At 36.8% G+C, this 14,372-nt stretch overlaps 1 protein-coding gene across 2 annotated transcripts in view; it reads right to left on the reverse strand.

The window, feature by feature from the left end:
- cacna1ha (calcium channel, voltage-dependent, T type, alpha 1H subunit a) overlaps nucleotides 1-14,372 on the reverse strand; it is a 78,505-nt gene that overhangs the window by 37,026 nt on the left and 27,107 nt on the right. For both annotated transcript variants that reach the window (XM_073839033.1, XM_073839025.1), the window contains exons 9-12: nucleotides 4,761-4,912; nucleotides 3,396-3,581; nucleotides 3,008-3,125; nucleotides 2,185-2,340 (exon numbers count right to left, since the gene is read on the reverse strand). In XM_073839033.1, the coding sequence (XP_073695134.1) occupies nucleotides 2,185-2,340; nucleotides 3,008-3,125; nucleotides 3,396-3,581; nucleotides 4,761-4,912 (612 nt within the window). The remainder of the gene's footprint in view (nucleotides 1-2,184; nucleotides 2,341-3,007; nucleotides 3,126-3,395; nucleotides 3,582-4,760; nucleotides 4,913-14,372) is intronic.

Below are 14,372 nucleotides of genomic sequence, written 5' to 3' on the forward strand. Positions count from 1 at the left end.
TTTATTTTTCAGAATTGCAAGTTTACATCTCACAATTCTTTTTTTAACTGAGTAATACAACTTTCTTTCTTTTTTTCAGAATTGTATGATATAAACTCACAATTCTGTGTAAAAAAATCAGAATTGTGAGTTTATATTGCGAGTCTGACTTTTTTCTCAAAATTGAGTAATACAAACTTACAATTCTGACTTTTTTCTCAGAAATGCAACTTTATTTTTCAGAATTGCAAGTTTACATCTCACAATTCTGACTTTTTTCTCAGAATTGAGTAATACAAACTTTTATTTCTGAGAAAAAAAGTCAGAATTGTGAGTTTATATCGTGCAATTCTCACTTTATTTCTAAGAAATGCAACTATTTTTCAGCATTGCAAGTTTACATCTCACAATTCTGACTTTTTTTTAGTAATACAAACTTGCAGTTCTTTTTTTGTCAGAATTGCATGATATAAACTCGCAATTATAAGAAAAAGGTCAGAATTGTGAGTTTATATCATGCAATTCTTACTTTATTTCTAAGACATGCAACTTTATTTTTTAGAATTGCAAGTTTACATCTCACATTTCTGACTTTTTTTTCTCAGAATTGAGTAATACAAACTTATTTCTGAGAAAAAAAGTCAGAATTGTGAGTTTATATCATGCAATTCTCACTTTATTTCTAAGAAATGCAACTTCATTTTTCAGAATTGCAAGTTTACATCTCACATTTCTGACTTTTTTTTTCTCAGAATTGAGTAATACAAACTTATTTCTGAGAAAAAAAGGCAGAATTGTGAGTTTATATCATGCAATTCTTACTTTATTTCTAAGAAATGCAACTATTTTTCAGCATTGCAAGTTTACATCTCACAATTCTGACTTTTTTTTAGTAATACAAACTTGCAGCTCTTTTTTTGTCAGAATTGCATGATATAAACTCGCAATTCTAAAAAAAGGTCAGAATTCTGAGTTTATATCTTGTCATTTTGACTTTATTTCTCAGAATTGCAACTTTATTTTTCAGAATTGCAAGTTTACATCTCACATTTCTGACTTTTTTTTCTCAGAATTGAGTAATACAAACTTATTTCTGAGAAAAAAAGTCAGAATTGTGAGTTTATATCATGCAATTCTCACTTTATTTCTAAGAAATGCAACTTCATTTTTCAGAATTGCAAGTTTACATCTCACATTTCTGACTTTTTTTTAGTAATACAAACTTGCAGCTCTTTTTTTGTCAGAATTGCATGATATAAACTCGCAATTATAAGAAAAAGGTCAGAATTCTGAGTTTATATCTTGTAATTTTGACTTTATTTCTCAGAAATGCAACTTTATTTTTCAGAATTGCAAGTTTACATCTCACAATTCTGACTTTTTTTCTCAGAATTGAGTAATACAAACTTATTTCTGAGAAAAAAAGTCAGAATTGTGAGTTTATATCTTGCAATTCTCACTTTATTTCTAAGAAATGCAACTTCATTTTTCAGAATTGCAAGTTTATCTCATTCTCAATTCTGACTTTATAACTCTGTGTATATAACTCTTTACATGTATTTAATTGTATAACTCTTTATAACAACTGTAAGTTTATATCACGCATTTCTGAGAAAAATGTCAGAACTGCGAGCATTTTTTATATTGCATTTCTGACTTTGCGAGTTTGTATCTCACAATTCTCCAAAAAAGTCAAGAATTGTGTGATTTAAATAAAAAAAATTACAAGAAAAAAAGTCAGTAATTACCTTTTTTTATTTTTTATTTAGTGGCAGAAACAGGTTTCCATAGGATTAAGGTAAATACCCACCTCATAAAGTATTTGTTTCTGTATCCCATTTGGTATGGGAAACCACCACAAATGATTCAGTGCATGAGTGAACTGTTAAAAATTAATCAAACTGAATCACGAACAATTAAAAAGTTGGACTGATCAAATCAAAAGGGTCATTAATTTACAAAAATGGTTCTGTTTTGTTCTGATTCCCAACAGCTGATAGAAAACACAAGTCTTGACTGCCAAAATACTATTAGGAAAAACTATTCTCAGGTCAGACACCCATTTTTATATTGTCTGCAGTATTGTGTGAGCAGTGACGTTTATCTCCCCAGACTATCTGGAGAAAGCAACTGCTTTGTGCACAGATCTTTAGAAAATAAACACTATTGAAACTGAGCCAGCTGAAATAGAAAGCTTTTTGTTACCTCTGCCTGAAACCCCTCCACTAAGATGGCCACCAGTAGGTTAAAGAGCACATAATTCCCAAATGTCATCAGAGCCACAAAGTAAAGAGCCGCCCATGGGGTGGTGGAAGCCATTCCATTATAGAGGACAACATTCCAGTCTTCCTGGGTCAGAATCTGAAATACAAACATAAGCAGTTTAAGAAAACGGCTGAGTAGAGAAAATCTGTGATGTATAACTGAAATGCGCCGAAGCCTCCTCCAGTGACTCTGTTGTTTTGTTTTGTTGCCCCTCTCGTCTGTTTTATTTGTTCTTTCTACGGCGCGAGGTTGCGCCTATTCGGAGGGAGGCGTAATGTCACATTTCATGTCTGTTTTTGGTCTTTGGTTTCTCCCATTGTCTCCCCCTGTCATTCTGTGATCATTTGGTTTAGTCCTCGTTAGAGTTATCCCCGTCACCTGTGTTTAATCATTAGTTACCCTTTATAAGTCTGTCTGTTTCTTGAATTCTCTGTCGGTCTTTGCTTATGTTACGTTGTGCATTGTGTGTGGATTAATCTGTGTTCCTGCCTGTACTTCTGAAGATTATATTAAATACATTGTTGTTATTGTATCTCGTCTTACGTCTTGTCCGTCCAGCACGCTAACTCCTAACAAATATAGAGTTAATAAATAGGCTTATGGAAGATGCAACTATTTATAATTTCATAGATAACCCTACCCAGAATTTCTATTTCTAATTGGTGCTACTTTTTTGCAATTTTTTTGCAATGTTTCACCACCTATTTTTTGCAGTGTATGCATAGCCTGACCCAAGCACAGTCAGCATAGTCTCTCTTCTGACCTGAAACACAGTGACAATGGCCCACAGCAAGGAATCAAAGTTTTTCCTGTCTGGAATTGTGTCTCCATTCTCCATCTTCACGCTGAATTTGCATCCAAACAGATGCATTCCAAGAATGCTGTATTGACAGTGAAAGAAAAATGAAATGTATAAACATTTAGCATAATTCCAGAATTACGTTAATGACAAGACAACACATTTTCAGCACATACTACTAAGTCCTGAAAAGTCAAGCCAAAATGTTTTGATCCATCTGATGGCTGGCTCCAGTAAAATTCTATGATTACTACTCACAAACTAGAATTAATGTTGCACAGTGTTTTCTAAAGTCAAGATTATAGTCTTGGTGACACTGTGCAGCTGTATAAGTTGTGGGTGTGGTCTGCACCTGAATGTGAAGATGAAAAGCATGAGCAGCATGCAGAAAGTTGCCACATTGTCCATGGTCTTCATTAGCACCACCAGCTGTCTGCGCAGTGCAGGGAGGAAGCGCACCAGTTTGAGCACACGCAGGAGACGAAACGTCCTCAGCACTGAAAGACCCCCATCCGCCTGTCCTATGATCTCCCACACACTGTCACAGAAACACAGTTATATTTAACATTTTTCTATAGTTATAGTTCACATAAAAAAACAAAACAATAACCTCAATATTGTTACATATGTTTATATGCACTTAAAATCCAATATGTATTTTAAAAAGAAATCCTGCATAAAATACAAATTTAGATTATTTAAATTCATTCTGAACATTCCACATTTTTTCATTTCATAATTGCAAAATATTTATACATTTTCTGGTTTTTAAATCAAAATATTTGATTATACACTAAATGTTTTTGGCCAAACTAATAATATTTCACAATATTATTGTTTTTACTGTATTATTAATCAAATAAATGCAAATTTGATTTATTTAAAAAACATTAAAAAACTTTTAAAATGCATTGTATATTTGATGCATAACTTTATTTGCATAACTGTTTTTTTTTTAAATCAATAAAACATTTTTCATGTCACAATTGCAAAATATTTTTACATTTTCATTTTTTCAAAATGTTTGGTTATACACTAAATTTTTAGGGCCAAACTTTAATATTATTTCACAATATTTAAAAGCATTAAAAACGTTTAAAATGCATTGTATGTTTGATGCATAATCAAAAATTGTTCAGGTTATTTTAATTTATTCTAAACATTCCACATTTTTCATTTCATAATTTCAAAATATTTATACATTTTCTATTTTTTTTTTAAATCAAAATATTTTATTATACACTAAATGTTTAGGGCCAAACTGTAATAATATTTCACAATATCACTGTTTTTACTGTATTATTAATTAAATAAATGCAACTTTAATTTATTTCAAAAACATAAAAAAATGTAAAATGCATTGTTTATTTGATGCATAACTTGTCCATGCTTTTTTTGTTTTGTTTTAAATCAATACAATTTTAGATCATTTGAATTCATTCTAAACATTCCACATTTTTCATTTCATAATTGCTAAATATTTATACATTTTATATATTTTTTTTCTATTTGGTTATATACTAAATGTTTGGGGTCAAATTGTAATAATATTTCACAAAATATTTTGTTTTTACTGTATTATTAACCAAATAATAATTGCAACTTTGATTTATTTCAAACATTAAAAAACATTTAAAAAGTTTAGAATAACAAGTATTATATAAGATATAGATACATAGACACATATAGATAAATAACCTTATATAAATGAACTTACCTTATAACTACAATAATCCCATCAAAGATGTTGTAGGGGTTCTTGATATAGCCGAAGAGGCCAAAGGCCAGCAGTTTGAAGAGCATTTCAAGGACAAACATGCTAGTGAAGACGATGTTGCTAATCTCCAGGACATTTGTCAGCTCCTCGGGCTGTGAGAGGAAACAGAGCCACACCTCATTACCGTCTGCAGGCCAAAATCATGCCAAGATACTGCTGGGAATACAACATATGAGTGACCTTAATCACTGACCCTCATAATGGCACCTTCACACACCTTTACTCTCACAAAATCACACGAAACGCCTGAGGGTGGGAGTCAGAGTAGTACTGCATATAAATACAGAGAACTGCAGCACATTCAAATGATAAATGAACAGTTTATGTAAGCCGATACCTCCGGGCCAAATGACAAAGATATTTCAAAGCAATTACAATTGTTCATTTTCACACAAACAGCTCCAGAGCTGAGGTTAAACAAGCTAAATAAAACCCAAAGCTCTTTTATAGGGAGTAAGCAATGCAGATCACTCTATTCTAAAATCTGTCCATCATAAGCAGTTTCAGGGCCAGAGAATTAGTCTCCTTACATTTGCTGATGCAGACTATACCAGTTGATGAACTGAAGAATTACCACGACACTCTTCAGTTCTTCAGCACAGTGCAAATCAATAAACACTTTCTAAAGGAAACATAAACGATATGAGCCTCTTGGTTCTGGCGGCCATTATAAGAGCAGCCACCCTCAGCATTCACCTGGATACTGCTCACATTAACACTGTGTTATAAAATCAATACGTCAAACTGTTGGACAATCACCCTGGACACTTCCGTTTAGATAAAACTAGTGGACATTTGAGCCTATAGTGTTTCACTGCTTGTGATATTACTCTCGTCTTATCAGGGCTTTTAAAGACACATGAAACTGCATTGGATATCATTAAATCACAATTGAAACAAACCTTTGCGAGTGCAAACCCATATCAAGCAATTAAATGAAGTAAACCTGCACTCACAGGTCACCACTAGGGGGCTCCACAGCCTCTGCTGTCTGCATTGATCTACATACATTAATCAATGTAATTCATGAATATTTATACGCCACTTCCCCAGACTCCATGTTACCCAGCAATACCAGATTAGTAATGGATTAGTAAAAGAATAATGAAAACCCTTCATTATACCCTCTTCGGCTACAATGTTAGATTAGACGAGCGTTTTCAGCCTTACAGGCATCAATCTTTGGTTCTAAACAATTTTAGCATCATCAATTTAGCAGGCTATTTGTACACTGGTATTGAAGGAAACATGAAAAACATGCTTGCAGTGTCAACATAAACCAGATGGTAATCACATTTTTCAGTGGGCAAATTTCCGGTTGAAGCTTGCAATTTATGCAACATATATACATAAACAGATGTGCTTGCGTGTCGGGTTCAACAGGTTGGTTTGTGAATCACTATTCCAGCAGCGGACACCACCTCAGGTGCCAAGATAGCTAGTGTGTGTTAACTCCAATATGGTTTGAAATAAAAATATGATGCTAATTGGCCAGAACAACCGATTCAAAAACAGACCACGGGGCAAAAACATTGTTTAGTGTAATTTTCCTTAGAAAGTGAGACACATGCCATTATGCGGTGCCATAGCCTGAGCTCAGACGTGATGAATTCTGAACACAATCTTCCAGCCTATGCATAATTTTTCCGACAAAATGGCGTCTTTTTTTCCAGTGACAGAGTGTGTTTTAGAATATTATACCATTATAGAACAAAGTTATGTCTATGATACATCCTAACCTGAAAATCTAACTGAGCACCTCATCTTCAACAAAACCATACAGGGATAGTTCACAAACTAACAAAAAAACCTCACAACCTAAAACAAAAATGTTGTCATTATTTACTCACCCCCATGTCTTTCTAACTTCACTTGAAAAGAAATTTCTGAGGTTTTTGAGGAAAACATTTCAGAATTTTTCTCCATATAGTGGACTTCAATGGGGATCAGTGGGTTGAAGGTCCCAATTGCAGTTTCAGTGCAGCTTCAAAGGGCTCTACACGATTTCAGACGTGGAATAAGGGTCTTATCTAGCGAAACGATCGGTCATTTTCTAAAAATATGAAAAATGTATATACTTTTTAACCACAAATGCTCATCTTGCTTCACACATAATCACGATGGAAAGGTGACCTTTCCAACATGACTATGTAATGTGTGAAGCCATGGTATAGTAAAACGTATATAAAAGACCCTTATTCCTCGGCTGGTATTGTGTAGAGAAGCTGCATTAAAACTGCAGTTTGGACCTTCAACCTGCTGATTTCCATTGAAGTCCACTATATGGAGAAAAATCCTGGTGAAAAATCCTGGTGAAAAATCTGTGTTTTCCTTAAAAACCTTGATTTATTTATAACTGAAGAAAGAAAGGCATGAATATCTTGGATGACATAGTTTAAAAAAAAAATTCTGGACTGAACTAATTCTTTAAGAATTTGTTCACAAATCTGATTCTTGAACTCAGTAAATATGGAAATTTCTTTATGATTCTTACTCAAATCTATTGTAAGAGTCCAAAAAAGTCAGAACATAGTGTACATACTATTTTATCATACATTTATGGTGCTTTTGGGGGCTTTCTACATGAGGGTGAGTAAACGATGACATTTTTTATTTCCGACTGAGCCATTTACACTACACACAAATTGAATATCCATCCCCACTTTCCTGAACTTGGTCTGTCTGAGTGCAAAGCTACAAATTCCCACTGCTGCTGCATCAAGCACATTTGCTGGACAGAGCAACGGAAAAGCAATGACAGTAAAAATGCATGTTGGGACGCTGGGCTTTCAGTGGCAGACTAAAGGAGAGTGATGTTAGCAAAGGACGGCCGCACTTCACCAGAAGGAGTCAGCCGCTGCACCCCTTATTTTCTCATTCCTCCATCACATCCTATGGTGCATAGCACACAATTCCCACTTATTTATGAACCTCTAAAAGCAGAACAACTCAGAAAAGACAAAAGGAATGAAACAACTGTCTGTGACTGTGAACTGACAGCTCTAAAAAAATTCAATTACATCCTGCAATGGGTAGACACATCTTCTAAAGAATTACATTTTTGTGCCTCTAGTGACATCAAGTTGTATTGCAATTAGTTTGAGCACCCTGCTCTGGAATCGAGTCACATTTATTTATATATATATATATAATATAGATGGATTCAAACTAGCTTTACTATAATAAACAGGAAAATGACAGTGTTAATGATGCAAAATTAATCAATTATTAAACAAACGATAATTGTGACTTTTTCACAATTCTCACTTTTTTTCCTCACAATTCTGAGAATGTCAGTCTTTTTCCCCATCAGAATTTGACTTCATAACTTGCAACTGCGAGTTTACATCTCACAATTCTGAGAAAAAAAGTCTGAATTTTGAGTTTTTATCCCATAATTCTGACTTAGCTTCTCACAATTGGAAGTTTAGATTTATTTCCGAAAAAAAGCAAAAAAAAGATAGAATTGCTGGATAAAAACTCAAAATTCTGACTATTTTCTCACAAATGTGAGTTTGTATCTTGCAATTCTGACTTTGTAACTCGCAAATGTGAGTTTATATCTTACATTTCAGAGAAAAAAAACTTGCAATTGCGAGAAAAAAAAGTTAAAAGTGTGAGATAAAATTGATAAAATTGTCACAATTACCTATATTTTTTATTCAGTGGCGGAAACGGGCTTCCATACTACAGAATACATAATTAAGTTGAATTCAGCTTTATTATTCAGCTAAATTCATTAGACATAATAAGACTGACTTAACCAATTCATTCTTAACCAATAAATTATTGTAATTATATAAAAAAATAACCTACCATTTCACTAGATAAGACCATTTTTCCTTGGCTGGGATCGTTTACAACCACATTTGGGATCGTTTGAAGCCACATTTAAACTGTTTTTTGAAAGTTCAAACTCGGGGCACCATAGAAATTCACTATATGGAGAAAAATCCTCAAATGTTTTCCTCAAAAAACACAATTTCTTTACAACTGAAGAAAGAAAGACATGAACATCTTGGATGACATCTTGGGTGAGTATATTATCTGTAAATTTTTGTTCTGGAAGTGAACTACTCCTTTAAAGAATAATAATAAACAAAAAAAAACCCTAAATTGTATGGTTGCACAGAAACAGGAAATACCAAAAATGCTGGCATTGGTCACAGAAACAGACAGCCCCGCCCTAAACTCATGCTATTGGTTGAGTCCCTGTTACTATGTTGTGCTGGTCAGGATGTCCAAACAAACAGAAGAATGTTTTGATAAACCCACAGAGTCACTGTGTGTTTACACATTCTGGAGAATCAGCCAACAAATGCCTTACAAACGACTTTAAATTGTTTTAGAAGGGGAACAGCACATCTCACTACAGGATACGTCAACTTCTCAAAAGTATTACATGTCAGCTATTCAGCCTCAGAGGTAATGAACATTTCTATCATTTATCAAAGTGAAATAACTGAATGTGCAGTGGAGACATGCGTGTCTTCAGTAAAGGGGTGAACAGTGGCGTAGGCTCTGTGAAGTGACTTTGACTGATGCAGTAATGAAGACTGTCAGTGGCCCCATGTAAATCCGATTAGGTGGCTGATTGACTCCAGAGTGCAGAGACTCTGCTGAGTTGCTGATCTTTCTCCCGCTATGCTTAGAGCATTCAGTACATAGATCAATGCAGCCAGCCTTATCTCATTACTGTAATCCTCCCTCAATAACTACTATGGCGACAATGTATTCCAATATCTGGCAGTACTGAACAAACACCTATATGGACAAGCCTTGAACCATCTGATTTTAAGTAAATGGCAATTAGTCTGTAAACAACCTGTCTATCACATCACGCACAGTTAGGGGTGGGCGATATACCGGTAGGTACGATTAACCGCTAGAAATCTGTCAACTAGTAGAGATTTTTACCTATTGCCTCTATGGCAGTTAAACACTCACATGACGTTGCTGTGCCACGTGGTCACGAAAACACATGTTTTTTAAGAATTGTAGATTAAAAACAAGTGATTTTAGCTATATTGCTATATGCGTGCACTGCGTGAGTTATTTTTGCCACTTTATAGGCCTTGAACGGTAAAATACAAACACCTGTATGTGCCAAAATGCTCCTCTTTGTAAGTATCCTCATAAACAGTAATTTAGCTCTTCAGTGAAAGCAAACAGCTGAAAAAGAAAACACATGTGTAACAGTATATTGGATCCGAGCATCTCTTAAAGTGACAGCAGTCTAATATTCCTGCTGTCTGTCATTCTGTCACAGTTCAGTCAGTTCATGTCTTTGGTTTCTCCCATTGTCTCCCCCTGTAGATCTGTGTGATTTGGTTTAGCCCTCGTTTGTCCCGATCCCCGTCACCTGTCTGTAATTATCAGTTCCCTTTATAAGTCTGTCTTTGAGTTCAGTGTATTGTCGGTCCTTAACGTTACGTGTTTGTGTAACAAAGCCTTCTGTGTTCCTGCCTGTTCCTGCCCTGTTCCATTTGGAGTATTATATTAAAGAAACTGTCTACTTTGACTTTCGTCTCGTCTCGTCTTGCACACACCCCTGACAGAAGGACCGACCGAAACAGTCGCAGCGTGTTTCCCCTGCTTTATTTTTTTTTCCGTTTTTACCAGTGTTTATTTTTCTTTTTTCATCATGGACCCTGCTGTGAGCATCATTCTCCTGGAGCAGGGGGATCGCTCTCTCGAGGACTACACCAGAGACTTCATCCACCTCGTGCCGTACACGCACTACCCGGACTACTGCCTCTGTACCTTTTTCCGAAAGGGACTGAGTCATACCATCAAGAGGCAGCTGTCCGGGGAAGGTCCTCGAGAGAGCATCGCTGATTACATCGTGTGGGTGCTGGTGTCCAGCAGATCTTCGTCGAACGCGGAGGATGACACCAGCCCCACACATGACCCAGAACCCAGCCCAACATCACCTCGATAAGCGGAGTTGCAGCCCGAGCCCAGCGACGATGGAGAGCCAGAGCCGAGAGCGACAGAGCCAGAGCCGGACCCATCGGACCAGGTGCGAGAGCCGACTGCTACATCCGCGACGGTGGAGTATGACGTGGAGCAAGAGAGGGCAACAGAGAACCCTGCCCACTGCACCACCACTGAGGGTGAGCTTGAGGACCATTCTGGGGATCTCATTGACTTTTTCTCTGAAATATCCGTCTGTCCTGACTTCCCTATCAGCCCGGAATTCCCACCCGCCCACCCTCTGTCATCCACAGCCATGCCTGTGTGGCCGCCGCTGTCCCCTGACAGCCCCTCAGCACATCCTCAGCCCAACAACTGTGCAGTGGGCTCGCCGCGGGGCTGCCAGTTTCCAACGGCGTCTCGGCTGGAGGATCCCTCAGCTCCGCCTCCAGCCTCCGAGTCCAGGACTCGGCCCTCCAACCCTGCGGTTCCACCACGGCTCTCGACACCCTCCTCTCCACCGTCGCCCGTCGTTCCACCAGCTTCACCGGGCTCCATCGTCTTTCCGGCTCCGCCCTGGTCTGTCGTCACCCCATCGTCTCCTCCGGACTCTGCTCCTCCGGCAGTGCCTCGTCGCGCCGTCCCTCCGGCTCCTAGGGACTCCTCCTTCCTGCAGGCACAGCCTCCATCCTCTGTCGCTCCGGCTCCGCCGCGGATCTCCGGAACTCCGCCTCCGCCTCGGCCGCCAGAGCCTCATGTTCCACCTTGGCCCTCCGGATCCTCGGCGTCACCCTGGATCTGCAGCTCTCCGTCTCCACCTCGGGCTCCTCCGCCATCTGCTCCGCCTCTGTCGGTCGGCCCCATGGAGTCGGCGGTCCTTCCTCCACCATGGCTCCTCCCTCCGTCGGCTCCACCGTGGGCCGTCATCATGGCTGTGGTCTGGGTCTGCTCCTCCTACTTCAGGTCCCTCCTGTTTCTTCCCTGGCTCCTCCCACCATTGTCGCCCCCTTGGACTGTCCTGTTTGCCCCTTGGACTTTTGTTTTGGTCCCCCTCCTTAGGTGGCGTCCTCCGCCGAAACCCCCTCCATTATGGACTCTAGTTTTCAGTTTTTTTCGCCCCTCTTTTCTGTTCTTTTTTTCTTCTTCTACGGCGCGAGGACGCGCCTATTCGGAGGGGGGCGTAATGTCACAGTTCAGTCAGTTCATGTCTTTGGTTTCTCCCATTGTCTCCCCCGTAGATCTGTGTGATTTGGTTTAGCCCTCGTTTGTCCCGATCCCCGTCACCTGTCTGTAATTATCAGTTCCCTTTATAAGTCTGTCTTTGAGTTCAGTGTATTGTCGGTCCTTAACGTTACGTGTTTGTGTAAGAAAGCCTTCTGTGTTCCTGCCCTGTTCCATTTGGAGTATTATATTAAAGAAACTGTCTACTTTGACTTTCGTCTCGTCTCGTCTTGCACACACCCCCGACACATTCATTTTAATCAACCAGCAAAAATATGTAAATATCTGATGACTCAATACGTGCAATTCACCTTTATTCCTCAAGGTGGCACTGTTTGATGGACAATAATGATGTGATTTTTCACTCATAATTATCACAGACATAAAACAAAAGAATATCATCATCAAAAATTTAACTGGTTTGAATGGCTTTACTGCGAAGCAATTACTGTATGCAATAAAATATAAATGCGAATATGGTTAGATGCTGAATGTACTGTGAAAGTACACTCTGAGGATGACAGTGATGGAAAAATAATCTGTTCAGATTGAACCCTTCTAAATTTCAAAAAGTAACAAAATATGCTTTATTTTATTCTTCTGTAATTGTTCTAAAAAAACTAAAAAGAGTGTTTTGCTTTTGCAGAAGTTAGAGATCCATCCGTGCTGAATATACAGGTCCGGGTCGCTAAAGACCTGAATATGTAATAATGATTGGTGAAACATTCAAGCATTTAAGGGTTAATTTAGGCTAATGTTTTGAAATATAATAAATCTTAGGCAAGAATTATAAAATTTCTATGGTATCAAACATTCTAAATAAAAGGAAAGGAAAAAAAATGATGTATATATCTTTACTGTGAAATAAAATTACTCTTATATCGTGATACAAAATTTTATATTGTGATACAAAACTTCTTGCAGTTACATTTTTTTTAGTGCATGTGGAAATATAAAAGCCTGTTTCCATCTCAGAGGAAAAAAAATAAAAGTAACTGAAAGAAACAAAGTCACAATTGCAAAACTTAAAGTTATATTGTGAGATATAAAATCACATTGTGAGATATAAAGCCAAACTGGGAAATAATTTGTTTTTTGCAATAACAAGAAATAAAGTCAAAGTGACAATCAATGAAGTTTCAGTTTATGTCACTCTGAAATGGAAACCACTTTCCATAATGGACCATATTTGTGACATGCTGACAACAATTTCAAATGGGAAACACATAAACTTATAATGAAAGACTATCCAACAAGCAAACAGCATCACAAATAGATGCTTAAAACTGTCAGACATAATAAAAAAGAATACCTGTTTTAAAAATTCTAGTGATAACACAATCACAAGAAGCTTTCACTCCAAAAGGCACTTTATAGCTCAAATAACAATAATTTTACTGAAAAAATTATGTTAATTCTTTAAAACAGGCCTAGGAATTTCTATGCAAAGAGGTCTCCAATCCCCAAATCACCATAACAAATGTCTGCTAACTATTTTCACCTCTTCTGCTTCTGAAATGAGGATTAAAAGATCCCTATTTCGTGTCTTGGCTTAATTAGACAACATGAACTGTTCTTTAAAGTAACAACGATTAAAGATTTTACTTCAGAAGCAGACGTGCTATCTAGGCCCCACATTGGTATTCAACAAGCTATGCTTTAGTCAAAGAGCAACCAATCAATCATATATAATCGCACATAATTAAGTGTAGGATAAAAGGGTTTGTTCAGATCTATTAGCGTACTTACCTCCTATTGTGAATACTGCTCCTTCAGTAATGTAAAGTCAAGTGTGACACCGCAAGGTGCAGTTGAACCTTATTTCTAGCAGCTGCTAAACATTATTTCAACAACAATCGCTCTCCAAAGTGCCTTTTAGCAGAGTTATAATATTTAATTTCATGAAAGTAAGTACATATCTGTATGTGTATCAAAAATACACATTTTTGAAAGTTTAAAATTTATTTTATTGGAAATAATTTAGTAGGTTTTTAGTCAGTAATAATATTTTAATATCCTATAGCTAGAAATGTATAAACACACTTTTACTGTGACCCTGGACCACAAAACCAGTCTTAAGTAGCATGAGTATATTTGTAGCAATAGCCAAAAATACATTGTATGGGTCAAAATTACACATTTTTCTGTCAAACAGCATTAGTATATTAAGTAAAGATCATGTTCCATGAAGAAATTTTGACAATTACCTCCATAAATATTTCAAAACTTAATTTTTGCCTAATAACACTGATTGCTAAGAACTTCATTTGGACATCTTTTCTCAATATTTAGATTTTTTGCAACCTCAGATTTCAGATTTTTAAATAGTTGTATCTCGACCAAATATTATCCTACCCTAACAAAACTATATCAATGAAAAGCTTATTTATTCATTTCAATTTCACAAAATTGACC

Source organism: Garra rufa, chromosome 1 (genome assembly GCF_049309525.1).
Source record: "Garra rufa chromosome 1, GarRuf1.0, whole genome shotgun sequence".
In the NCBI taxonomy this organism is placed as follows: domain Eukaryota; kingdom Metazoa; phylum Chordata; class Actinopteri; order Cypriniformes; family Cyprinidae; genus Garra; species Garra rufa.